We start from the raw sequence: 25,200 nt of genomic DNA on the forward strand, positions 1-25,200 counted from the left end.
CTGCCATTTGCGCTGAAGCCTACGGGTCTGTTACACTGGTGGAACAGCAGATGTTTTAATGTCACGTCGCTTTAACCGAGCTGCCTGCCTCCTTCCTGCACTTACTGGATTGCAAACAAAGTACTCCTTGTCTCTCCCTTGCAGCGAACCTTGCTTGGCTAATGTCATTTGTCAAGTTAATCAGGGAGAGTGGGCACTTCGATGGCTGCTGCATAGCCTGGCCGCATTGCCATGGAAACAAGCAGCCAAACATGCATTTTACTTGCCCCACTTCACTCTGCGGAGATTTGGCATGAGAAACAAATATTTTATTTGCCATCAACCAACCACCTTGCTGAGGATGTGAGTATTTTTTCAAGGTTGCTATCAAGAGATTGCAAAGGGTCTGGCTTTTTATGGAGCAAGTAGTAAGGCTGCTACTAAAGCAATTCCAGGATCTGAATGTGCAGCTCCTCTTCCCCTGTCCCTCAGATGTTTGGCTCTGATAGTAGCCGTGCGAGAAGAGTTACAGCCCAGTAGCGTGGGTTTGGGGCTGCCGTTAAGGTGTCAGCAGTCCTCTTCAGGAGGTTTCGTAGGTGGCTATTTGCCTACAGGACCCAAGACCATCATTTAAGGTACTTTGAAAAGCACCAAGCCCTGTGTTTAAGAGCATCTCAGGAGCCTGAAATCTCCCCATCAGTCAGTGGGATGTAGGAGCCGGCATGCCTCGATCACGTTTGAAACTCAGAGGCGAATGCTTTTGAAAACGGTACACTCCGGCTGACCTCTTGCATAAGGCAGGCTATAGAGTTTCACCCACTAACTCCTGCACCAAGCCCATAACTCATGAGCAAAACCCGGGTACTGAAAGAGCCGGCAGAAGATGCTTACACATGTTACAGGGCTCACAAGCCGTCCCGCCCCTCCCTCTCCTCCCTCTTGCATGTGCACATGTTAAATGATGCATTGAACAGGTTTGGAAACGCTCCCTCCTGCAGCTCCGGTGAGCAGGACAGCCGGGATCTGCAGGCACCGACGGGAGGGACAGCCACCTGCTGACCCCCAGCGCGCCCCACGGGACGGCGGAGGAAACCTCGCATCAGCACAGAAAGGGCAAAAGTTCAGATCAGATTGTTTATGGGATTTTATGGAGACGGGAGCCAAGGATAGCTCAGCTAATCCAGAGGAAACTCTAGCAATGGCGTTAGAATGCATTTCACATGGGATTCATTCAGCGCGCGTTCAGATGGACCAGTCTTTCTGTCTCCATTTTTTTAGCCATGAAATATTTTTCTTTGCACTCCCGTCTGCCAGCCGCACCGAGCCAAACTCCGAGCTAGGCTGTTTTAAGAAGAAAAGAAAAAAAAAACCAACCGAACCTCTTGTTGTTTGACCTGCCGACAAGTTAGCAGGCCTTCAGCGCAGCTCCCAGTAACACCGGTGCCAGCTGCTGGTCTGGCCCCCAGCCGCTGCCAACCAGCCTCCGTTCCCGCCTGCCTCCGCATCCATTGCTTTTTTTCCAAATTGCGGCGTAGTGCTGGCCGAGCTGAAGCCCTGGGGAGGACGCTAGCTAAAAGTGCAGCTAAAAGGCCACGTGCCTTTGCTGTGCCCTCCTGCTCCGCAGCACCCAAAGCTTTGCCGGCTTCATGGGCTGTCCCAGTCCTGGCTCATCCTCCTGAGTCTCCAACGTCCCGTCCAGAGTCTCAATGGGAATGAGGTTTTCCTTTTAGGTGCAGTGAAACCGCCACGTTAAACTGTTCATTGCAGATCTTGGCTCCCTCCTCATGTCCTGAGCCACAGACCCCGTTCCTCTGCAGAAGAGGTGACCCAGCTTAACTCTGGGTGCAGGTGCCAGCTCCTTCACTGTCCTCAGCCCGCTCCCTCTGACCCCGGCAGGCTCTCACATGCTTTGGATTAGCCCATCTATGACCTGGCCCTTCTGGAAGCTGCTTTCTTCTCCCTGGGGACTAAATCTTGATGTTTAAAACAAATCTGTCTAGGACTTAGCACGGAGCAGCCCCACGCTGTTCATCCTTTTCACACTTGCAGGGCTGCTGCGATGGGGTGCGTGTGGGGAGCAGCTCTGTGACCCCTGGGTGATCCAGAGCTGGCAAGGACCCTCCATCTCTGCAGGGTGTTTGGCATCAACCCACAGGGCAGCGAGCCTCCCTGGGCCACTGTGCTTCATTAACCTGAGCTGACATGAGCCGACCCATCAGGTCCTGGGGCTTCTCTTCTCTCTGGATACAGGGCAGTGTCCGACCTCATCTGCGTTATCTGCTCCTGGGAAGCCCAAACCGCAGCCACGTCTCCTGAAGCCTTCCTCTGCCTTTGGGTGAGCAAGCAAGAAGAGTAGGTAGCTTCTTCTCTCTGAATATCTGTGGTCACATTCTGCATGCCCTGCCGTGGGTGCAAAGCTCCTGGGTACTTCCTGATAAGATTTTCCTGCCCATGCAATCAATCCAACCGTGTGCTGGGTACCTCCTTTTGATGGGGGCTGTCTTGGATGCCGTCTGGGGCTGGTGCTCCAGGTGTGGGTGTGCTGAAGGGAGAGAGGATGGGGTTTTGCAGAGCAAAGCAGGATATATGTGCTGTTAGTTTTCCTTCAGCTCTAAAAGCATCCCTGGCAGGCGGGTTCTCAGGACCTTCAACTCAGTGCTACCTGCAATATCAGAACAAGGTTATCCCCAGGAAGATTTAAAAGCCTCAAGCTCCAAAATAGTAAAACAAAATACAGAACTTAATAATGAAGTGGAAATTGCATCCAGCCCGAAGTGTTGCTGGAGGTAACAGGTAAAGGCTTCACACTCTAGTGCGCCGTGGGAGCAGGAATGGCAGGGGCTGCTTCAGCACTCACTTAGAGTGTTCATCTCTAGGACATGAGATAGGCAGGTTGTGCCGGTGACGAAGAGGAGATGCTGTTCACGGCTGTTTATTGCTTTGTCTTTAAAAATGGCTTTGCCTCACACTCTGTAGAGGCCACATTTTGAGGGAGGCACAAGGACTCCATCCATGGCCAGCCTTTGCCCACACATGCATCTCTGTAGCTGGGGCTGGCGCAGGAAATGTCTCTCTTTTTCTTTGCACCACAGCCCACAGGAAGGAGAGGTGCTGCCTTTCGCAGCCCGTGCTCTTTGCTGTGCCTTGCTGCGAGCTGGCTGGGGCGGAAAGGGCTTCCCAGGTACGAGCATGGGCTGGCAGAACCTCGCACATGTCCTCGGGCCACTGTTCCCCATGTGCAGTCTACAAGCACTGCAACAGCTGGGTGAGAGCTGGTGGGTCCACCCGCACCCAGGAGATGGGGATGGCCGTGCCGGAACCCGCCGGGTGCTGCTCCCTGCCTCCCATCCCTGGGTGCTGTGGAGCCGGGGTGCCCAGCACCCTTGGGCCATGCTGTCCCACAGCCCCCCAGTGCCGGTGGCCATAGAGGGACCGATGTTGCCATCTGCTGGCTTAGCTGCACAGGAGCAGCAAGAGCTTGGCTCGACCTTCTTGGAAGCTGTCGGTCATGAGCGTGTACAGACCCTGCTCCCATGCCGGGCTGTGGGCGCGTTGCCCACCTCCTGACCCAGCCCTTCCCCTTCTGGTAGCATCTGCCTATGGGCAGGTGTTTCAGGGGACAGGATGGGTGGCCCATTCCCACTTGGGCTGTGCTGCTCCCCATCCCTTCCCACACTGCCCCCGCACGAGGGTGTCCCTCCTGCCCTCCCTGTGGGGTCTGGAGTATTTGGCCTCTGGCACAAGACACTCTGGGGGAACCCACAAGGCTCTTATTAAGGGAGCTCCATCCCATTAAAGATGAACATTTCCACCGCTGATTATCACCGTCAGGTGCTTATTCTTCCTCTGGATTTGTCTTTATTTCCTTTCTCTTTCGAGTTCTTGGCAAGCACTCCCAGGCTGGGAATGCATCGCTGCTGCAGCAAGGGCCCCGGGAGCACAGCACCCTGCACATCTCACCCAGCGGTGGCCAGGGCCGGGACCTGCAAGAGCACCAGCTCCATCCCGGCTCCCCCAGCCAGCCCTGCAAAACCGCTGCTTTGCCTGCAGGAGCCACAGGGCTGAGCCGGCATAATCAGTGGCGGCTCACTCAGGCATTGCTTGGAGGATGAGGTTACTTCTGTAAATCTATTATCTTTTTTGGCAATTAGCACCAGTTAGGAGCCCTGGGAATACATGCAGCAAATAGCAGGAAGCCCAGTTAAGCACATCTCTCTGCTTATCTGAGCCCAGTTAAACAAGTCTCCTGTGGCACAGCCCTACAGCTGGTAGCACAACCCATAAATGCTCCGAAGATGGTCTCTAGCGCCGGGATTGCTTTTCTTTGCAGTGTGTAGCCCCGGAGATTTCCATTCGATGCCCGTATGTTCAGAGGTGGCAGGGGGGTGCTCACCCCAGCCTGGGGTACCCCCAGCAGTCTGCAGGTTGCATGGAGGACCCCCCAGAGTCCTTGCCATCGCCTGGATGCCGGAGGCGGCTCTGCAGCGAGCTGTGCCGGTGGCTTGTCCTGCTCGGGGACTGCGCTGCATCTTGCTCTGGGTGGGAGCCCAGCGCAAAGCCCGGGCTTGGTGGCTGGGCTTGACCACACATGTCGAGCTTGGGATGGGGGGGCAAGCGAGATGCTGTTTTCTCTGGCCCGGGAAGACAGCGATCTATGTTTGTTTTCCGTGATATCTCTCACACAGTGTTTGTTTTGCTTGTCGAGCGTTTCAGGAGATAAAATGACCTAAAGGGAGATTATTTTATCCTAATTTAAGCTGTCAATTTATCACTGACTTCTGCTTGTCTGCGCCAGCAGGACGGCTTGCTCTGAGTCCCCAGGGAAACCTCAGCTAGAAAGTGAGAATTTGGAGGGGGATTTGCTGCAGTCTCACATCTAATCTTTGCTCATAACAGCAACTACGAGCTGCTCCCCCGTCCCCCCGTGTCATATTAGTTCCCATCACTATGGACTGGCTTGGCTTCCCAGGGGACTCCTCTCTCTAACCGGGGCCCGGGGTTGTTTTTCTCGTGCTGCAGGCTGGTGGAAGAGTTCATGCTGCTCGCAAACATGGCCGTGGCCCACCGGATCTACCGCTCCTTCCCCGAGCAGGCCCTGCTTCGCCGCCACCCCCCACCCCAAACCAAGCTGCTGAAAGACCTCATGGAGTTTTGCAACCAAGTTGGCCTTGATATTGACTTCAGCAGCGCGGGGAGCCTGCATGTGAGTGCCATGGCCCCGGGCTGTGGGGGCAAAGGGTGGGCAGCTGTGTGGTGGCGTGTTTGCAACAGCATTTGATTTATTCCCTGTCTTCCCCCTGCCCAAGCAGAGCTGACAACTATCCCATGCCAAAACAAACCACCTCCCTCACTCGCTATTGACCCCACCAGCTCTGGGCAAGGGTGGCCCAGCCTGTCCCGGTTAGACATGTTGTGCATGATCTTAGAGCAGAGCAAGGAGGACCTTGGAAGTGACCCCAGTGCTGCCCTCTCTGCAATGGGAAGGATGTTTCAGTGCAGGAACACTCACTGGGACACCCACATTTCCTTTCTCTTCCTTCTCTCAGCAGATCCTGGGCAGGGCATTTTCTCTGTACCACAGGAAAAATAGCTCTGCAAGGGGTTGTTTCTGTCTGGGCTGCTGAAGGTCTCAGGGAGGGCAGGGTGGGGAGCGGGGTGACTGGGAAGGACTGGAGAGCGGTGCTGGGAAAGGTCAGAGGCAGGCAGCACGGGAGGTATCTGACCGATCCTCCAGCGAGCGTGTCCTGAGGCTGAACTCCAGCTAAACAGCACAGCGCAGGTTCCAGGATTTTCTTTACTCACCGCAACTGGACTGTGGATAATCCTCTGTTAATCCCATCCCCGCTGGCCTCCCGCACACCCCTCTGTCGGCTGGGGCTGCTTTCCCCTCTTGCTGGCTGCGCCGAGGCTGTGTTGGCACACGTGGGGCTGCGCATTCAGCTCCTCTCCTGCACTTTGAACCCTCCAGCCCTGCCTCGCCACTAGCCCCAGGCAGTGACCTCCTGTACCCACGTCTCCCCAGAGTCCCATTAGTCCGTGCGCTGAAGCTCTCAGTAGCTGGACAGGAGCCAGGCACGGGTCAGGAAAGGGGCTACGGGCACTCTCGCATGCTGCACGTCTGGGGACGGAGACAGCGGTCCCCGTGCCCCGGGTGCTCCCTGCTGCTGCCCCTGGGAGGCGAGTCAACACTCAGGGCTGTGTGTGCCATCCTGTCGGGGCTGCTGGGCCCAGAGTGAAAACCCATTTTCACGTGCACTTTTTGGTTTATGAGGAGATTTGCAGGGGAAGGAGGAATTTGGCTCTGACAAGCTGCTGTTTGCCCCAGTAAGGTCTGCCTGGGTCCCCCTACCACCGTAGCTTGCCAACACTGAATGCTCTCTCTCTTTTCTCCTCCAGAAAAGCTTAAATGAAACATTTGGTGCTGACAAATACTCTGAAGCCAGGAAAGAAGTGCTGACCAACATGTTCTCCAGGCCCATGCAGGTGAGAGAAGCACTGTGCTGTCGGACACATCTGGCTGTAGCTGTCTGCTGTGGCTCCATCTTCGACCCTCACCCCTTCTGCGTTACCATAGCTCGTTCTTATGTAGAGGGAGAGTGAATGGACGCTGAACACGCTGCTGTGGGGCTGCCAGCAGCTTCCCCCAGTGCCTCCAGCCCCAGGCAGCTGGCAGTGGGGGTATCCCGTGGGCAACAGAGCTTCACTGGCTGGTGGGGTCAGGCTGAGTTTTTCCTTGCCCCCCATAGTGTCCCTGTTATTGCTGGTTGGGATGTTTCACCCTTGAAGTTGCACGCGGGATGTTAGCAGAGTCACAAGGACCGAGCCTGCTCTGTGAAGAGCTGGTGGCGGGCTCCATGGTTCCTATTTGTGCCATTTCTTCGCATCATGGTATCCCAACTGGTCCAAAGAAGGAATCAAGAGTGAGGATGTGGTAGGGGTGTGGGACTGGCCTTAAAGCAAGATAATGTGCCCAGACACATGCCCTTAGGAGCATGGAAGCTCTGGAAACCCTTTGGTCTCCCTCCAGACCAAGCGACCTTCTGTGAAGGTCTCTGCAATGGAGGCTTGTGCTGCTCACACTGATTGTCGTGCTTGGTGCATCTGCAGCTCAGTATACTTTTTTGGGTGCTTGTCGTCATCAAAAAAAGTTTTTGTGAAGCATCTTCCTTTCTACGTTTGCAGCTGGGCATAGCACAGCCTGTTCTGAGGGTAGTCCAGCCCCACAGGAAGAAGGGGCACGTTCCTGAAATGGTCTCTCTGTTGTGGCCTACTTATCGCTGCAGGAATGAATCATCTTCCCAACATCACTCATTTGACTGTCGCTCTTCTAATTAGCTTATTTGCTCCATTTACTCATTAGCAGTTGCCTGAAGTCCTGCTGTACTTTAGTGACTCAATGCTTGCTTGCAAGTGGGATTGGGGGCTGAAGCCGTTTAGTAAATCACCCCCTCGTGTATGTGTCCTGCTCAGGAGTGCTCCTCTGTAAAGTGCAGGGAGTGTCCTCTGGAGCTGGCTGTGTTGTGCTAGATCCCACGTCCTGCTTTGTCTTGTCCTGGTCCCTTCTGTCACATCTTCTTTTTCTGGTGGGAGGTGCTAACAGGTGAACGCTCTGGTGACATTCGTTCTCTGGGATCCCTCTCTAGTCCTGCTGACTGTGGTGCAAGCCTGAGCTTTGCCAGCAGCAGCGCTTGGAGCAAGCCTGGCGGTGGGCCAGGAGGGGTGAGCAAGGAGAAGGCAACTTGGTTCTGCCCTGGCACCAAGGAGAAGATGAGCCTTTTGGGGACCCGCTGACTTGCTGAAATTTGGCCTCTGTGGTCTCCTGAGGCTGTGGTCTGAGAAGTGGTAGGTGTACTTTGAGACACCTCCCAGTGGCTCTTGTTAAGATTTAGCCCTGTGAATACATGTCAGATCCATATGCAAAACAGGTATCAAGGTTTTGGGGTGGAGTCTTCTGCAGAGTAGATACCAGGCAGGAAGTTTGGGGAAGAAGAAAGAGGAACTTTTAAAGGAGATATTCCATGAGATATGATTTTGGCAGGAACTAGATTCGTTTCATCATCAGAAGACCAAGGTGCCTGTGAGTTCAGGTGTGCTGTGCAGTCCACTCACGCCTGGCAAACTTGCTGTCTGGCACACTCCCGTAATAGGCAAAACCCGGTTTACAGCTGAGCCCATCAACCCTGCAGGGCAGCCTGTGTCTGGGTGGTGAGCAGCATTCCCATCTGCTGGCATTCCTGTCTGCTAGCATTCCCCGGCAGGATGGCATTGCCGCGCGTGATGGTGTGCTCTCATTATTGGAAGTGAGAAGATGCACAAATCTGTCTTGATCCTGGGCTGAGCTTATGCGGTTGACCATTTGCTGAACTATTGTTTAGCTTGGAAATAGATTTTCAGACTTGCCCCAAGCCCTCCGCCAGGTGAGCAGACGCTCCCCTCCTGTCTTTAGGGCTTCTTTCCAATCTGACCCAGGTTGTACTCGTGGCGGTGGGTGCATACAGCCTCCAGTCCATAAGGAAGGACCACGGCACTGTGGGGGTGAGAGACATCAGTGTTGCTCTCTGTGGTTTCTGGTCCCTGACCACACTCACTGCGGGGTGGACTCACAGCTCCCCAAAATTCTGAACAGTTCAGATTCCCACTGCTGTTCTACTGCTGCATGCAGGGGAGGGGTAGTTTAACGCCGTGTCGGTGTCCTTCTGAAAGGGCAGGCAGCTAAATGGAAGGAGCTTTTCTGGGAAGAAGGACTTTTTGCTGTCTGCCACCAGTATTAGAACAGATGGGAGAATTGGCCCCATCCTGCCCGTGTCCCCGGACACCACGGTCCCTCACTGGGGAGGGAACAGATCTGAGCGTTGGCAGCTGCAGAGCACAGCCACACAGGGGCCCGTGCCCGTGTCAAGGACTGGGCCATTGCTCTGACAGATGGCATGGCGAGACCGTCTAGGCCCAGGGCACGGAGGAGTCACCCGTATCCCTGCATGCATCGCAGCTCCCAGTGATAAAGCTGGTGTTTCAGGGACAAGGCTGCAGTTGAAATCAGCCAAAACGAGCTGCCCACAGGTTTAACACGCGGTTGCACCAAGCCTGCCTCTTCCATTTTTGCTGCGTGCTGGTGGTCAAGACATCGGCTTCTTGTAGGAAGAGGGAGATGGGAAGGAACTGGTAATGCATGTGTCTGGGGGAGTGCCTGGATTGCCATGCCAGGAGCCTCGTAACAGATGAAGGAGCAGCGACATATCATTTTTCAGGGGCTCAGTCACTCGGGGATTCAATCTGTCCGTGAGAGCAAAAGCCGCCCCTGGTTGGCTGGGGCTGATTTATTTCCAAGCTCCTTGTGGTTCTCCAGGGATTGTGGCAAACCCTGGGGATTTGAGACCACTTGTGAGTCAAATCTGTTAATGAGAAAACATCTGCTTTATGCCAGGCTGGTGTCACTGGGTAACGCTGTCATGGTGGCAAGGATGGGTATCAGATACGTGTCAGACCGGGCTCCCTGCAGTGTGTAACCTTACTGCAGCCCATAGGAGTATTTTTGCTATGATACCCAAGCTGATGCCAACTTTGTGAGGGTCATGAGCTACCAAGAGGGTGTCAAAAATGGAGCTGGGTTTTGCCAGCACATCCATGAGGAAGAAGCGTCCCAGGCAATAGCAAGCAGCGTGGGACCTTCAGCATCTTTTCTAACTTAAAACAAGGCAGGGGTTGCCCTGTGCTGCTGGGCAGATAGATAGGGAAGGGATGAGCCCTTCCCAGTGTCTTTCCCATAGCAGGGATTTTGACCTGTGCCATCAAATGGTTATGCTCAGCTCTCTGCCTACCTGGCATTGCAGGGACCTTCCTCCCTTCTGCCTGGGAGCCTGGCATAAGTGCTGTAAACCCCTTGTAATCCCATGCTGTCTGTCTGCACAAGGGCACTCATGTCCCGCAGCAGCCTCCAGCGCTCGGCGTGTCTCCCTGCCCGGCCGCGCAGAGCCTTGTTCGGTGGGAGCTGAGCTAATTGAGTGTAGACTGTACTTCATGGAGTCCATCAGAAACAATTTAATTCTGGGTTGTGGAAATTGGCAGCTGCCACGGCTCCTATCCCAGCTCTTGGGTCTCATAATAAGGCCGGGACCGATGCTGCTTTTTTTAACCTGCTCTATTTACTTGCCCGGATCAGTGCGGTGCTGCTCAGCAGGAGCTGGCTGTGCCGCTGGGTCAGAAAGCGGAGGATACAGCTGCCCAAACCGTGGATCCCAGGACGGCTCTGTAATCAGAGCTGGCTACTCCTGTTTTTTTTAAATCACTTGCTCTAATTTTTAAACGGGTTCATTCAATCGCCACTGTGCTGTGACCCTGCCGCAACCCCCCTGACCTGCACAGCCTCCCCTCCCCGCCTGGGCTCGGCCCCGTTATTTTCCCAGCCCCGAGGGCTGGTGTTTCACAGATGTAAAAATAAAAGCTGTAACGTGTGGGATAACAGGGGCGGCGCAGCCAGGAGAGGTTCCCGTTGAAGAGGCTGCTGGGCAGCACGGTGCCGCCGTGGCCCCGGTGTTGGTTGAGCCGGGCAGCCCAGCCGCTTGGCTTCCCAGCTGTGGTTGTGGGATGGAGCAGCAGGGCTGTCTCCTCCTCGGTGAACGAGGAACACTCATCCCAGCCCCCAGTGCTCCCCAGTGAGGTGCAATGGGTGTGCGGAGCCAGCAGCCGGACCCAGAACCTGGCATGGGAGCTGCTCTGCAAGATCCCTTGTTGGGAGAGCATCCACGGGGACATCACAGGACAGGCTGGGCTCTCCCCTGGAAGACAGGGGGATGGTGAATAAGCCCTAGGGCCTGAGCAGAAGCAAGAGACTGCTTAAATCCATGTGTGCTGTGAAAGTTGATGCAATCCTTGGGGCCAGGCAGGGTCAGCTGCCAGCCAGCAGCTCGCTGCACTGTGCTGAGTTCCTGCAGCACCCGCCTTGTCCCTGTGCAGCCCAAACTGAGCAGCAGGTGAAGGACCATCAGCTGCTGGAGCTCCGTCTGGCAGACACAGACCCCTCCAGCCTGGTCCTGCCACCATCCTCACTCACCCCCTTCCCTCGCTTCTCACCCCTTTCAGATGGCTCTCTACTTCTGCACTGGCGTCCTGGAGGACGAGACCCTCTTTCGCCACTACGCCCTGAACGTGCCCTTCTACACACACTTCACCTCGCCCATCCGCCGCTACGCGGATGTCATCGTGCACCGTCTCCTCTCCGCCTCGCTCGGTGGGTGCCGCCCGGCCGCTTACGGAGCAGCTCTGGGTGCTGCGAGGGGAGGGGGTGGCTGTGCCCGGCACAGGCAGGACTCCCGGGTCCCTGCCTTGCCTGCCACAGGTGCTGGGTGCTCGGAGTCTGCGTCCCACGGGGTGGCTCCCTGGCACGTGGGTGCCCTCAAATAACAGGGTCATGGAGGTGAGCTGGGCATCTGGGTCCAGGGTGCCATGGTGTGGCTCTGGAGCAGGAGGGAGCGTGTCATTGTCACTTGTCCCCTTCCCAGGTGCCAGCTCCCCCATCAAGATGGAGAAGGAGGCCATCCAGAGACAGGCAGATCACTGCAACGACCGGAAGATGGCTTCCAAGAGGGTGCAGGAGCTCAGCGCTGACCTCTTCTTCAGCATCTTCGTCAGGGTAGGAGCCAAGACTGTCTTCCCCCCGGGCATCTCTGGATTTCCCATTGAAGGCTCAGCCTAGATGCCACCAGACAGCAGGCTGCGTGGGCACCCAGCTGGCCTTGGGGAAGGCAAACCGTGAGGGGACACACTGAGCAACCACCACTGCCAGAGCTCCAGGACCTGGAGATATTGGCCCCACTTTAGGAATGGCCGGATGGGGGATGCTGGTGTAGTGACAGCCCTGTCTCTTCGCAGGAGTGTGGTCCTCTGGAGTCAGAGGCCATGGTGATGGGTGTCCTGAACGAGGCCTTTGATGTCCTGGTGCTGAAGTTTGGAGTCCAGAAGCGCATCTACTGCAATGTAAGTACCTCACCAGTGTGAGATGGTGCCAACGCTGTCTCACCAGAGAGGGCTGCAGCAGCCTGGCATCACCGGAGGCAGTGGCTGTCCCAGTGCCCTTCTGTGCCAGCCCCACAGCTGGCAGAGCTGCACCCGAGCCGGGCAGGCGTGAGGGGCTGGAGGGGTCTGGAGCAGCCCAGTCTCCGAGGACCAGCTTCTCCCCGCTATATGCTGGGGGTGATCTGGTCTAGTTAAAAGAGAATAAAGGCAGATTTGGGGGAACAGAGATCAACATGGGGCTGAAGCAAGGAAAGGGAGAGAGGCTGGTTTTCATTTCATTTAATCAGATGGTATATCTGGGGTTGTGACAGCACCATTGTTGGCCAGCACCTGCGGTTAGTGACAGCATCTTCTCTTAATAACCTGGTTATATGGCTGGCAATGACATCTTTAAACAGGACATATAGCATGATATATGGGCTGTTTGTGTATCACAGCAGCCCCTGATTTACGTGCTAGGCTCAGGCTCACAGGCTGCTGCATCCCGGTTGTTAAAGAGCTGCAGAGGCAGCGTGCCGGGCAAAAGCAACATCGTCCCCATCCGCAGGCGAAGTCGGGGGGAGAGCTGAGTGGGGGAATGTTGCCAGGGCCACAGGCTGTTCCAAACATTCTCCCTGCCTGCAGGCACTGCCCTTGCTGGGCTTCCACTTCCAGAAGGTGGGAAGGAAGCCGGAGCTGACACTCATGTGGGAGCCGGAGACACTGGAGCAGGAATCTGTGCCCCAGGTAAGACTCCCCAGCACAGGACAGGCTCACAACACCATAGTCTGGCGTGGAGGCTGTGTGCAACAGGTGGATCCTGTGGTCTCCACAGGGCCAGCTCTGGAACATAGGACTACCTCGCAGGCTGTCAGGTCCTGCTCTCCCTCTGTGTCCCCTCCCCAGCAAGCCTGATCTCAGCCTCAACCTCCTCTGCCATCCAGCCCCGCTCTATCTCATCGCTGCCCCTGCATCTGACCCCTCCACGGCCTTCAGACTCTGTCCTGCCTGCTGTGTGCCCTGCCTTCCAATTCAGTTTCCTCCAGGAATTGAATTAACATGCTGTTTACTTCCTTCTTCCAGATTATCAATTAAGATGTTAAGTAAGATCAGGCCTAAGGCAGCGCCTGTCTAGACCCTTCCCCCATCCTGGCATACCTTGCTCCCTCGGTGGCAAGGCCCTTCCTTCGGGTTTCCATCCCTGTGGCAGGGTTGAGACCCAATTAGGAGGAATTTTTTAAGTCAGACTTCCTGAGATGCAGTGTCAAATGATTTAACAGCATCTAGAGATCTCTCTCTTGTGTCCCTGTCATCTATTAACTTGGTAACTCAATCAAAGGCAGCAGTCACATTTGTCTGGCTTGATTAAGTGGTGCTTCTTTGCCAACTTTTGTCTGGCGTCGCTATAAAATCACAGCTGTGTTGACTCCTGCGATCCCTGGCTGCTGCCTGGGCAGGGACAGGAGGGATGAATCCCAACTTCTTCCTGCACCGCCCCGGGGGCTCTGCGTTTAAACCCCATTTCCAACCAAGGCCAGTGCAACCCATCCTTGTCCACCTGGGGCTGGATGGAAAGGGGTCCTGACACAGGGCTGGCTGACCCCCCCAGCTGTATGATGCATATCCTGGGGAGCCCTTTCCTTCCCAGGGGAGGTGTTGCAGCCAGAACCGGCTGAGCTCTCCGGCTGCTGCAAGCGTTTCTGCACCCCTCCCTCCCTTTGAAGCTGAGCGCTCCGTTCTCAGCTTGGCTCAGAGAAGCCCCTGGATGCGGCCCGAAGTGGCCTCAGTTCCTCCTTTCCTACAGGAGCGGATATCACTTACACCCTAGCAGGGACCCGCATGAAAAATGACGCCCCAGCATGAGCAGGGCCCATTTTGGTTAAGCAAACACTCGGCAGTAGAGGAAACTCCTCCACGAACCTTCCACACCTCCTAAGAAAACACCGGCGCACTCCCCTGGGAGCAGGCTCTGAGCTGTCCTCCCAGCCAGCAGATCCCCAAGTCGATAAACCTCCAGCCTTGGGATGAACCGGATCCCAGGGAGCCATGCTGAACCACGGGAAATGTCACCCAGACACCCCATGGCACCGAGTCCCCTCAGCTGCCCACCTGGTCCCAGCACTTGGCCTCCGCTTCCCGGTTTGGCTCAGCCTGGCCGGATAGCAGGAATGTCGGGGAAGGCTGTTTGTGGGAAGCCATGCAGGGGTCTGTGCTGACTGTCCCTGCCACGGAGGGGAGGTGTTGCCCCCACCTCTCCCCGAGCTCCAGGAGATGGCCAGGACCTCCGTGGGCATCACTCAGGGCTTGAGTATGAAGTGGATCTAAGACTTGAGGGTTTTGATGTGAAATTGTGCTGTTCCCCAGCGGTTCAGCAAAGGGATGGGGTAAGGTTGTAAGGGAGAGCCCTGATAATCCCCATTTGACTCCCTCAGATGTGGGGGGCTGCCCCATGGCCACTGCCCCCCATGCTCTTGCCAGCTGGGGCAGGCAGGCAGCTGATGCTAGATAGCCAGCAGCCATCTGGGCAACCGTCTGCAAAAGGATTTCCCTGTGGTTTGCTCCTCACTGGCCACTTTGATACGTTTAAGTCTCAATGAGATTTTCCTGTTCTGAATGATTAATCTGGAGCGGCCGGCACTGGATGAGCTGGGAAGGATGTGACAAGGTTATGCCGGTGGCTCTGTGCCCGCTCCTCCTGTGGGCCAGCCCCAAGCAGATGGCCCCATTGAGCCCTGCCGCAGCGCAGGGCTTGGGGACGGGCTCTGGCAAGCGAAGGTCCCAAATGCCTGGCTGTGGCCCCAGGGCAGCCTCTTCCCAGTGTCCCAGCCAGCCCGTTAACCGTGCCTCATGGATAGACCTGATCAATGCTTTACGCTTCTAATCCATACAATTGCTGGAAGAGATGGAGTCAGAGGACCGGGGAGGTAGTAGCAGGCACCGGTGCGTTTCTGAACGGGAGGGATTGATTTTCTCGGGTCTTTATTGCCGTGCGTCTCTCCATCGTGCTCCCTTCACAGGTCTTCTCTCGCTGCAGGGACACGGGGGGGTCGTTCCCTCCTTGCAGGATGCTGAGAAAATGCTCAGCATCATGTGGAAGCCCCTGCTCACCGCAGCTCACCATTGGCGCTTGGCCAAGTTGCTTCATTAAGGGATGATGTACGTTCTCCAGCTTGAAAAGGGAGGCAGGGCGGGCTTCAGGGGAGGTTGGGACCTGAAGCCGAGGGCCCAATCATGCACGCTCCTTCCTGGACTCTGTGGGGAACAAGACTGGGGCCTGATCAGGCTGGAATAAGTGAGGATGTTTTAGGAGGCTCATTTAGGTCGGTTTGGATTCCCTGCCTGGCTTCGCAGCCCCGTGGTGGTGCCCTTGAAGATGCTGCATCCAGCCCCAGCCCCAGGAGCACCCTGGGCCCCAGCAGAGCTATCTGAAGCCATCCCGCCCCATTCCTTGGCTCCCAATGGGTGCCGCAGCAGAGGCAGCAAAAGCCAGCATGGCTCTAAGCAAATCCTGATGTGATGCCAAGCCACCTGAAAAACCCTCTTTCTCTGTGTCTTTCTCTCCCTTGCTGAAGGTGATCACCATTTTCACGCTGGTGGAGGTCGTGCTGACATCGGACGGGGTCCCGCTCAAGTACAGCGCCCTGCTCAAGAGACCAAGCTCGGAGAAGTGAGCGCCCCAGGCTGTGCGTGCTCCCCGCTGCCCACACTTGCTCATCCCAGGCCCTGCACCAGCACCCGCCGGGGACGGAGGGGACCCACAAGGAGTTTGGGGTTTTGAGTTTTACAAATGATGCCATTTTGTTTCTGCTCTGGATTTTAACTCCGGCTGGGAGCGGGGCTCAGGGCTTGAGCCTGCCCCAAGCAGAGCATTTGGACTCTCGGATATTTTTAGCCTGATGCTGATTTTTTTTTTTTTAAGGCAGTAGTGTCCGTCCCCAGCCCTCGGGTGGCTGTGGTGAGGGCCAAGTGCGGACACGTCTCCCCGGGAGTGGAGAGGGGCTGGCTCCACCATCCCAGGTGGGATGTGATGGGATGCGGCTGTGGGGCCGTGCAGGAGGGTTTCTTGCAGGGTTATGTGTCGTGTAATAAAAGCTGGGTCAGCAGCTGCGTGGGGGGCTCGTACAGGTTTTGTTTTGTCTCCTCTGCGTTCCACAGGCTGGGAATCCCAGCAATAACTCATCTCCCAGGCAGCCCCGTGCCTTCCCCTGCCTGCCGCTTCCCGGGCGTTGTGAAATCCAAGTGGCCTCTCTGCCTCCCCTGGCCGGGGAGTCACCAGGTGTTTGCTCCAGCCCCTCACCCTGCGCAGGGACCCTGCAGCCCCGTGTCCTTGCTTCTCCCTGCCGCTCAGGAGAGTGTCCAGCCCCTCACGGACTGACCAGCCCCTTTTGCAGCCTCCAGGCACCTCTGCCTGTCCCCATGTCCCCACCCGCACCCTGCCTCTGGGGACATGAGCTGCTCCAGCAGTCTCCACTTACCCCTACGGGGATGGGGCAGCCATGAGTGGTGGCTGGTGGAGGGATTGACGTCCACTGAGGAGTGGATGCGTCATGCCAGGCAAGGAGGGGGCCCTGCTTTGCTCTGCCTCATCAGTGGTGACAGATGTGGCCCTGGCATGGACACATCTGCCCTTTGCAGGAGCCAGGAGCTGGCTGAACCCGGGCTGCCCAGCTCAGAATGGGGGATTGAGCCCTGGAATGGGACAGGGCTGGGGACAACGTGCTCCCCAGGAGCTGGCAAGCTGTGGAAGCCATCAGGGTCACCTGCAGTCCCTTAGGGTTGTGCTGCTAGTGGTGTCCTTCCAGATGGCCTGGTGCAACCACATGTGGATGCCACCTTCGGATGTGGGAGAGGGTGGAAGCAGCCTGCTCCTCCCTGGGTCTCCTGCTCCTCGCCGGGGGCTGGTGACACAGGGCTGTTCCCCACCCGCAGCAGGTACCTCACTGTGCGGGGGTGCGCTGGCACGGGCTGCCCCAGGGCCTGACAGGCAGCGTGGGACTGTGTCCCCTAGGAGAGGGGACCTGAGGACACTGACACCAAAGGCAAGATGTCCTCCCCCTACCTGGTTCGCCTCCTTGGGTTTGTCTCAGTGGAATTAGGTCTAATCCAGCGCGGCCCAGCTCAACCTGTCTGCAAAAACAGCACTTTGCCCCGCGCCCTCCCTGCTGCTCCCCGACATCCCACAGGTGCCCCCATGGGAGCTGAGGGCCACCGGGTGCCATGGTCCCCAGAGACGGGCTGGAGGTCCTCCCTTGCTGGTGGGGGGCAGGGATGGCCCCGGGGCGGGGGGGCTGGGGGCACTGGGAGGGCCCTGGGCAGGGCTAGGAGATAGTCCCTGAATGTTATCAGCCCATCGGCTCACCTGCGGCGGGGCTCAGCCCTCTGGCGGGACAGGGAAGGGCCATAAAGGGCTGTCCCCTCGCCCTGGACACAAGCGGCATTCGGGATGGGAGCCAGCGTGGACAGCATGGGGCGGCCATTCTGCCCTAGAACCTGCCTTCTCCTCTGCCTCCTCACCCAGCTCATCGCTGCAGCCTCAGGTGACAGGGGACGTGTGGGACAGGGTGGGTAGGAGCCCTTATTGGGGGGCACTGGGGCTGGTGCCACTTCCCTGGGGGTCTCCGGGGACCCTGTCACCTCCCCATGGGATACCAGCAAAGGCAAACCCTACCGGCCACCTCAGGGTGATTTGAGAGCCCAGCCTTTGCATGGGTTTGTCTTAGCCCCCACCAAAGCAGGTCCTGTCCCTGTGCCCCTCAACCCCACGGCCCCCTCACCCCCTGGCAGTGGCTTTGGGTCAAGCAGCTTGATAGCCGTGGTTGCCCAGACATGGCATACTTGCCACAGGGTGCTGATGCTCGGGCACCTCATCCCCTCTGCCAAGAGGCATGAGGGAATTCCCTGCCAAACTGTGCCTCAGTTTACCCCTCTGCAGATGGACCCTGGGCAATCCTGGGGTTGCCAAAGACCGGGCTGATGCCTGAAGGGCTCCCAGCCCCTCCGAGGCCCCCACAGAGGGGACTCAGAGCAGCTAAATGTGCCTTGGGTGGAGATGCCTACCCTGATCCCTGCAGGGGTTGTCCCTGGGGACCCTCAGGGTGCCCAATGCCCCCGCATGCCCCCGCCTCTGCTCTCGCCTCCAGACTCTGAGAAGACCCCGAGCTACTGGAACGAAGGGGCCAGGAGGAGTCTGGAGTTGGCCCTGGCATTGCAGCCAGCGGCACGGCGGGCCAAAAACATCATTCTCTTCATGGGTGATGGTGAGTCCCCTGGGTCCCAACCAGGCCCCGCAGCTCCACAGCAGCCAGGGGACATGGCTCATGGCTGGTGAGATGGGGCTCGTGCAGGTCCCTTCTTCCCCGGCCAGCCCCGGGCAATGCCTGGGGAGGGCAGGACTGTCCTGGTCCTGGCTCCTTGCCACCCCATAGCTCTACCGTGCCCGCAGGCATGGGGCTGCCTACCATGTCAGCAACTCGGATCTACAAGGGGCAGCTGGCCGGTGGCTCAGGCGAGGAGACCATCTTGGCCATGGAGACCTTTCCCCACGTGGCCCTGGCCAAGGTGAGTGGGGCGGCACCAGGGGCGGCCCTGCTGCCCTTGCCTGAAACCCCACTGATCCCCGCTTGCTTCCAGACCTACACCATCGACCGGCAGGTGCCCGACAGCGCTGGCACGGGCACAGCCTACCTCTGCGGGGTGAAGGCCAATGCCAAGACGCTGGGGCTGAGTGGGGCGGCCGTCTATGGCAAATGCCGCACCTCCTTTGGCAACGAGGTGGACTCCATCCTGCACCGGGCCAGGCTGGCGGGTACGGGGCAGCGGGCAACCCTGTTGGAGAGCCTGGCTTGGCATGGCCACCCCATGCCGTGCAGGGCTGGATGGGCTCCCTGTGAACCCTTGCCTGCGCTGCAGGAAAGTCGGTGGGCATCGTGACGACCACGCGGGTGCAGCACGCGTCTCCCGGGGCAGCCTATGCCCACTCGGCCAGCCGGAGCTGGTACGCCGACACCAACATGCCCAAGGAGGCGTTGCGGGATGGCTGCAAGGACATTGCCTACCAGCTGGTGCACAACACGGACATCAACGTGAGCCGGGGAGCGGGCATGGGAGGGAGGGGACACCGGGGGCCTTGGGAGGGTCTGCTGAGCTCCCCGGCAGGTGATCCTGGGTGGCGGGCGGATGTACATGACCCCCAAGCGGACCCCGGACCCTGAGTACCCTGAGGACCCAGCTCAGAATGGCACCAGGAAGGACGGAGTGGACTTGATTGCTGAATGGCTGAGTGCCAAGCAGGTACTGTGTGGGGCGGAGGGGACGTGATGCCAGGCATGCGGCACATGCCGTTGGCACTGGCTCTGTTCTTGCCGGCAGGGCGCCCGCTACGTCTGGGACAAGAAGGGCCTGGACACGGTCGAGGATGATTCCGTGAGCCACCTGATGGGTAAGAGCACCACTGCCTGCACCACTGGCAATGCCTCCTCCTCCTCCCTGCTCCGGGGGTGCAGTAAGGGACACGAAGTGGCCCCAGTGTGGACCCCCCCCCCTCCCGCCCCATTCCCCCAGGTCTCTTTGAGCCCAAGGACATGAAGTATGAGCTGAACCGCAACGCCTCCACCGACCCTTCCATCGTGGAGATGACAGAAAAGGCCATTCGCATCCTGCGCAGGAACCCCAATGGCTTCTTCCTCTTCGTGGAAGATGAGTAGCCCCAGGCGGGCAGTGTGGCTGGGGCTGGGGTGGGAGGCAGGTCCTGGGAGCGGGTGGGCATCCCAGGGGACCAGGGAGAGGGTGACGGCCGCATTCCCCATGCAGGTGGTAGGATTGACCATGGCCACCACAGTGGCCGGGCCAAGCAGGCACTGATGGAAGCCGTCATGCTGGACCGAGCGGTGGCACGGGCAGGCGAGCTCACCTCCCCCTCTGACACCTTGACCGTGGTGACGGCCGATCACTCCCATGTCTTCACCTTTGGGGGCAACACTCTACGTGGCAACTCCATCTTGGGTGTGCCTCAGGGAGGGGCGGTGAGCGTCCCTGTTCCCACCTCCCCCTTTTGCTCCCACCTGGCCAAGACAGGGAGCTGGGGAGAGGTACCTGGATGGGACAGGGGGTGACAATGCTTATCCTTGCGCCAGGGCTGGCCCCCAAGAAAGCCAAGGACAAGCGAGCCTACACCAGCATCCTCTATGGCAATGGCCCTGGCTACAGCATCCGTGACGGGGCCCGCCCAGCCGCCAGCCTCCCGGCCGCAGGTAGGAGCCTGCTCGGGGTGGGATGGGGACACAGGGTGGCTGGGGACAGCATCCCATGGGCATGGCCACTGGGGCTGCACAGGGTCCCAGTGCGACCACGCAGCTCGGGAGTCACTTGGGCAGGAGACACCCCGACATCAGGGTGATGGGAGCTGCCCCCCCATCCCTGTGACGGGTAGGGGAGCCTGCTGCCCCCAGCCCCATTTCTCCTGCCCCCCTGCAGAGGACAAGGACTACAGGCAGCAGGCAGCCGTGCCCCTGGAGTCGGAGACCCACAGCGGGGAGGACGTGGTGGTGCTGGCCCAGGGCCCCATGGCCCACCTCTTCCACGGGGTGCAGGAGCAGCACTATATCGCCCACGCCATGGCCTACGCCGCCTGCATCGAGCCCTACGCCACCGAGCCGGGGTGCGGGGCAGCCCGCAGGGCCTCCCATGGCACCCAGTGCTCCCCACAGCCCCTGCTCGCCCTCCTGGCCCTCTGCGTGGCTGCCCACATTGTGGGGGGCTGAGAGCCCCCAGACAAGCCCTGCTTCAACCCAGGCTGCCTGGCTCCCCACGAGCTGCCCCCAGACGCCCCATCGAGGGTTTTGGCAGCCGGGTCCCCACTGTGCCCAGGATCAAAGGATGCAATAAAACACATGTTGTTCATCTCCATCTGCTGTGTGAGGGTTTGCAGTGGTGGTCGCCTCCTAAGACACTGCCCCGTGCCTCAGTTTCCCCAGGTGGTTGCAGCTCCTAGTTCCCCCCCACCAGAGGCACTGGGGTGAAGGAGGTGATGAAACGAGGGTGAGGCCGCTGAGGCCGTGTCCACCCCAGTTTTACCAGGCTGGGGCACAGTATGCAAGGGCTGGTACCTTCCCGGCAAAGGCTGAGCAAGAAGCAGCATTTTAGTCCGGACCAGTGGATTTATTGCTCAAGAAAGTGCTGGGCAAAGAGCAGGACTGCTCAGTCCATGAGTGACCCCCAGGTGCTCCCAATACCTCTGTTGCCCCAGGTCCGATGCTCAGCGCTGACGGTGGCTCCTGGGCCAGGGCATTCCCCCCCTGCCCAGCACCACAGCACCGCAGCTGGGGTGGGCAACGACACGTGCCAGGCACTGCCCATCACCTCACCCCCTGCATCCGCGCCCCAAGCCTGCCCCAGCAGCAATAAGGTGGTGGTGTCAAGGAGGTGCCTGCAGCCCATCCCCGTGGCCTTTGTGCCAGCTGCACGGCAGGACGCCAGGCTATCGGATGTGTGCTGAACCCCTCTGCACACCTCACAAGGGCTGGTCCTGGTCCAAAGTCCCTCCCCAGACCTGCTAGAGCTGCAGACGCTGTCAGCGGCGTTGGGCTACCGGATCTCACCATGCAACCCCTGGCACCCCTCACCCTCTGCCTGGGGCTCTGGGCAGGACTCTGGGCAGGACTCAGCGCTGCTGTCATCCCAGGTGGGGACAAGGATGGGGACGGGTGCCCGGCTGGTTGCAGTGGGTGCCCAGGGAAGCGGGGCACCCAGCAGGGAACCAGCCTGGCTGGCCACAGGGAGGGCTCAGGGGTGGAGAAAGGGCTGCCCAGCTCTGCAAGGGTTGATGGGGTTTATTCCATCTTCTGGGGACCTTGAGACAGTTTTCCCTTCTGGGTTCCTGTTTGCTTCTGGGCTGGGGGGGCTGGGGAAAGCACCTGTAACCTCCCCCCTCCATGGATGTGGCCCCATCACACCTGCCAGGTAGTTCCCCCCACCATGTCCCTTTTTGCTGCCCCCTCCTTCCCTGCCCCAGGACCCACAGGCAGGGCGGTGGATGTAAGCCCATGTGGCCTTTCACCACCCCAAAGACCACCCTGATTCGCTTGGTCTGTGTCAGTGAAGGTCCCAGCATGGGGATGCGCAGGGAGCGGGTACCCCAGGGATGCAGGTGCCCCAGGGATGCGGGTGCTGGTGATCTGGGACTGATGGGTGCTGCCCTGTCCCAGCGGAGGAAGAGAAGCCATCCTTCTGGAACAACCAGGCAGCTGCAGCCATCGAGGCTTCCTACAATATCCAGCCCAGGATAAGCAAAGCCAAAAACCTCATCCTCTTCCTCGGGGATGGTGAGTCCCACTGGCACACCCAGCAGGCAGGCTGGCATCACTGCTGCCCTACGGAGTTCGGTGCAGGGAGGGCACACAGTCCAGAGGGTGACTGGGACTCTGTCTTCACCCAGGCTTCGGGATCCCCACCATCACAGCCACTCGCATCCTAAAGGGGCAGCAGCAGGGGAAGCTGGGCCCTGAGACCCCCCTCGCCCTGGATGCTTTCCCCTATGTGGCTCTCTCCAAGGTAAATCCCTGCTATGCTGGGCACAGGGCCAGGGTGATGCCCATGGGGCTGCTGGCACAGAAGCACCCTGGGGATGCGCGTATGAGTTGCACGGGGTCCCTGCCTGACCCACGCTTGCCCGCAGGCATGTGATCGCTCATGGCAAGAAGTGCTGGGGAGGGGGCAACCCTCTGGGTGCCTCTGCCAGCCGCCCCCTGCCCTGAGCCTGGTGCATGTCCTTGGCAGACGTACAACGTGGACCGTCAGGTCCCTGACAGCGCGGGGACGGCCACAGCCTACCTCTGCGGCGTGAAGGGCAACTACCAGACGATAGGGCTGAGCGCGGCTGCCCGCTACTCGCAGTGCAAGACCACACAGGGCAACGAGGTGATCTCAGTGCTGGAGCGAGCCCGCAAAGAGGGTAACGGGGGAGCATGGGGCAGCAGGGCTGGGGGGGACCCTGCAGGGACACGGGGCATCAAGCTGGGGCTGCCTCCCTTCCCACCAGCATCCCAGGGCTCGATGGTGGGGGACCCTGTGCCCCTACCGGTTGCCTTTCATGGACCCTGATGAGTTGGGGGGGTGGCAGGGAAGGCAGTGGGTATCGTGACAACGACGCGGGTGCAGCACGCATCGCCCTCGGGGACCTATGCCCATGTGGTGAACCGCGAGTGGTACGCGGATGCCAGCATGCCCAAGGAAGCCCGCGACGAGGGCTGCAAGGACATCGCCTGGCAGCTGGTCCACAACGTCGACATCAATGTGAGCAACCATGCATGGGGGAAGAGGCAAGGGCAGACACACCCCCCAGGCACCCCTGCTAACGCTGTGCCCATCTCATCCCCTCCAGGTGATCCTGGGGGGCGGTCGGAAATACATGACCCCCGCGGGGACACCGGACCCTGAGTATCCCACCTACCCATCAGAGAAGGGGATACGCGAGGATGGCAATAACCTCATAGACATGTGGCTGAAAGCACGGCCGGTAGGTGACATGAGGTGGGATGGTTCTCTGCCCACCACCCCCAGGCACAGACCAGGCCCCCGTTGACCCTGTGGGATTTGCCCGCAGGGTGCCCGCTATGTCTGGAACAGGATGCAGATGCTGGAGGCTGCTGCTGACCCCAACGTGAATTATTTGATGGGTAACAAACGTCCCACACGCCACAACCTGGCAGGCACCAGGACATATGGAGGCACTGAGGCTGTCCCCAACGTGTCCCCTCCCAGGTCTCTTTGAACCCACGGACATGAAGTATAACCTGGTGCGCAACACCACCCTGGACCCATCGCTCACCGAGATGGTGGAGGCGGCCATCACCATCCTGAACAGGAACCCCAACGGCTTCTACCTCTTCGTGGAAGGTAATCTGGGGCTGGTGCCCCTGAGGCAGGGCAAGAGGGGAGGTCCCACATCCTGGGGTGGGGCTAGGAGTTGGGGGTGCTGCCCTCAGTCCCCAACCCACTGTGGGTGCCTGCCTGCAGGCGGCAGAATCGACCATGGCCACCACGATGGTGAAGCCCATAAGGCACTGACAGAGGCAGTGGAGTTCGACTGGGCCATCAAGCGGGCGGGCGAGCTGACAGATGAGGCGCAGACCCTCACCGTCATCACTGCTGACCACTCGCACGTCTTCTCCTTCGGCGGCTACACCCTGCGCGGCTCCTCCATCTTCGGTAGGGCTCTGCCCAGCCACCAAGAGTGGGGCATGGCCCCATGCTGGGTGCTGCCAGCCCCAGGGCACCCCAGCTGTGGCCAGAGGGGTGATATGGGGATTTCTTGGCTGATGTCCCCCCTCTGCCACCTCCTTCCCAGGTGTGGCCCCCAGCAAAGCTACTGACAAGAAGAACTACACGTCCATCCTCTATGGGAACGGGCCGGGTTACCCAGGAGGTGGCCGGAAAGATGTGGACGATGACATAGCTGGTGAGGGCACAGGGACCATGGCCAGGTGGAGGGATGGGGCTGGGGGCCAGCGCTGCCCCCCCTCACCCCTTTCTTCCTCCTCCCCAGGGCAGTACGACTACAAGCAGCAGGCGGCCGTGCCCCTCAGCTCGGAGACCCATGGTGGCGAGGACGTGGCCATCCTGGCCAAGGGCCCCATGGCCCACCTCTTCCACGGGGTGCAGGAGCAGACCTACGTGGCCCACGCCATGGCCTACGCCGCCTGCATCGAGCCCTACACCTCCTGCCGCCAGCGGGACTCTGCCCCTGGCACCCGCGCCACCCCTCTGGCCCTGCTCCTGCCCACCCTCCTCCTGCCCCTCTTCCACTGACCCCACGGCCCTGCGGCACCCCACGGGTACTGCCGGACCCACATCCCCCCCTCCCCATGGCTGCGGCACGCGTAGGTGGCCAGCAGCTCTTTGGAGCATCCCTAGTCCAGATGTGGCAGCCGTGGGGCACCGAATTCCAGACGCAGGGGTGCCCTGTGCCAGCCGCATGGGGTGCTCGGTGGTTAGTAAACGTGGTGTGTGATGGTTCCCATGCCGTGCAGGCAGAGTTGGGGGTGCTGCCTGCTGCTGCCCGTCCCCCGGCCACAGCCCCTTGCAGCCACCCGGCATATCCAGCGCTTTATTGACCAGAAACAGCAGCGAAAAATACAGCGGGCGTCCGTGTCCCTGTGCTCCCGGGGCAGGCTGGCATCGCTCACCCCGAGCCCTGCTGGCTGTGCCCACCCGCCGGCAGGGCTGATGCGGGGA

The 25,200-nt window shown here is 59.2% G+C and overlaps 3 protein-coding genes across 6 annotated transcripts in view; all 3 read left to right on the top strand.

The window, feature by feature from the left end:
- Positions 1-16,092, top strand: part of DIS3L2 (DIS3 like 3'-5' exoribonuclease 2) — a 193,891-nt gene extending 177,799 nt beyond the window's left edge. For all 4 annotated transcript variants that reach the window (XM_054204600.1, XM_054204602.1, XM_054204599.1 and 1 more), the window contains exons 16-22: positions 4,999-5,182; positions 6,376-6,462; positions 11,059-11,206; positions 11,478-11,608; positions 11,848-11,952; positions 12,616-12,717; positions 15,543-16,092. In XM_054204600.1, coding sequence (XP_054060575.1) covers positions 4,999-5,182; positions 6,376-6,462; positions 11,059-11,206; positions 11,478-11,608; positions 11,848-11,952; positions 12,616-12,717; positions 15,543-15,641 — 856 coding nt within the window. In that variant the 3' untranslated portion in view covers positions 15,642-16,092. The remainder of the gene's footprint in view (positions 1-4,998; positions 5,183-6,375; positions 6,463-11,058; positions 11,207-11,477; positions 11,609-11,847; positions 11,953-12,615; positions 12,718-15,542) is intronic.
- Positions 16,093-16,758: 666 nt separating this feature from the next.
- LOC128910815 (intestinal-type alkaline phosphatase-like) lies at positions 16,759-20,996 on the top strand. Its single transcript, XM_054204604.1, has 11 exons — positions 16,759-17,507; positions 18,111-18,227; positions 18,413-18,528; positions 18,601-18,775; positions 18,880-19,052; positions 19,126-19,260; positions 19,339-19,408; positions 19,531-19,663; positions 19,778-19,971; positions 20,103-20,219; positions 20,443-20,996. The coding sequence occupies exons 1-11, from the start codon at positions 17,414-17,416 to the stop codon at positions 20,727-20,729; spliced, it is 1,611 nt and encodes a 536-aa protein (XP_054060579.1). The 5' UTR covers positions 16,759-17,413; the 3' UTR covers positions 20,730-20,996.
- Positions 20,997-21,567: 571 nt separating this feature from the next.
- LOC128911285 (intestinal-type alkaline phosphatase-like) lies at positions 21,568-24,774 on the top strand. Its single transcript, XM_054205939.1, has 11 exons — positions 21,568-21,649; positions 22,173-22,289; positions 22,403-22,518; positions 22,744-22,918; positions 23,087-23,259; positions 23,348-23,482; positions 23,570-23,642; positions 23,728-23,862; positions 23,983-24,174; positions 24,314-24,424; positions 24,512-24,774. Exons 1-11 carry the CDS (start codon positions 21,568-21,570, stop codon positions 24,772-24,774), a joined length of 1,572 nt encoding a protein of 523 aa, XP_054061914.1.
- Positions 24,775-25,200: the final 426 nt, after the last annotated feature.

Source organism: Rissa tridactyla, chromosome 6 (genome assembly GCF_028500815.1).
Source record: "Rissa tridactyla isolate bRisTri1 chromosome 6, bRisTri1.patW.cur.20221130, whole genome shotgun sequence".
Taxonomy (NCBI): Eukaryota; Metazoa; Chordata; class Aves; order Charadriiformes; family Laridae; genus Rissa; species Rissa tridactyla.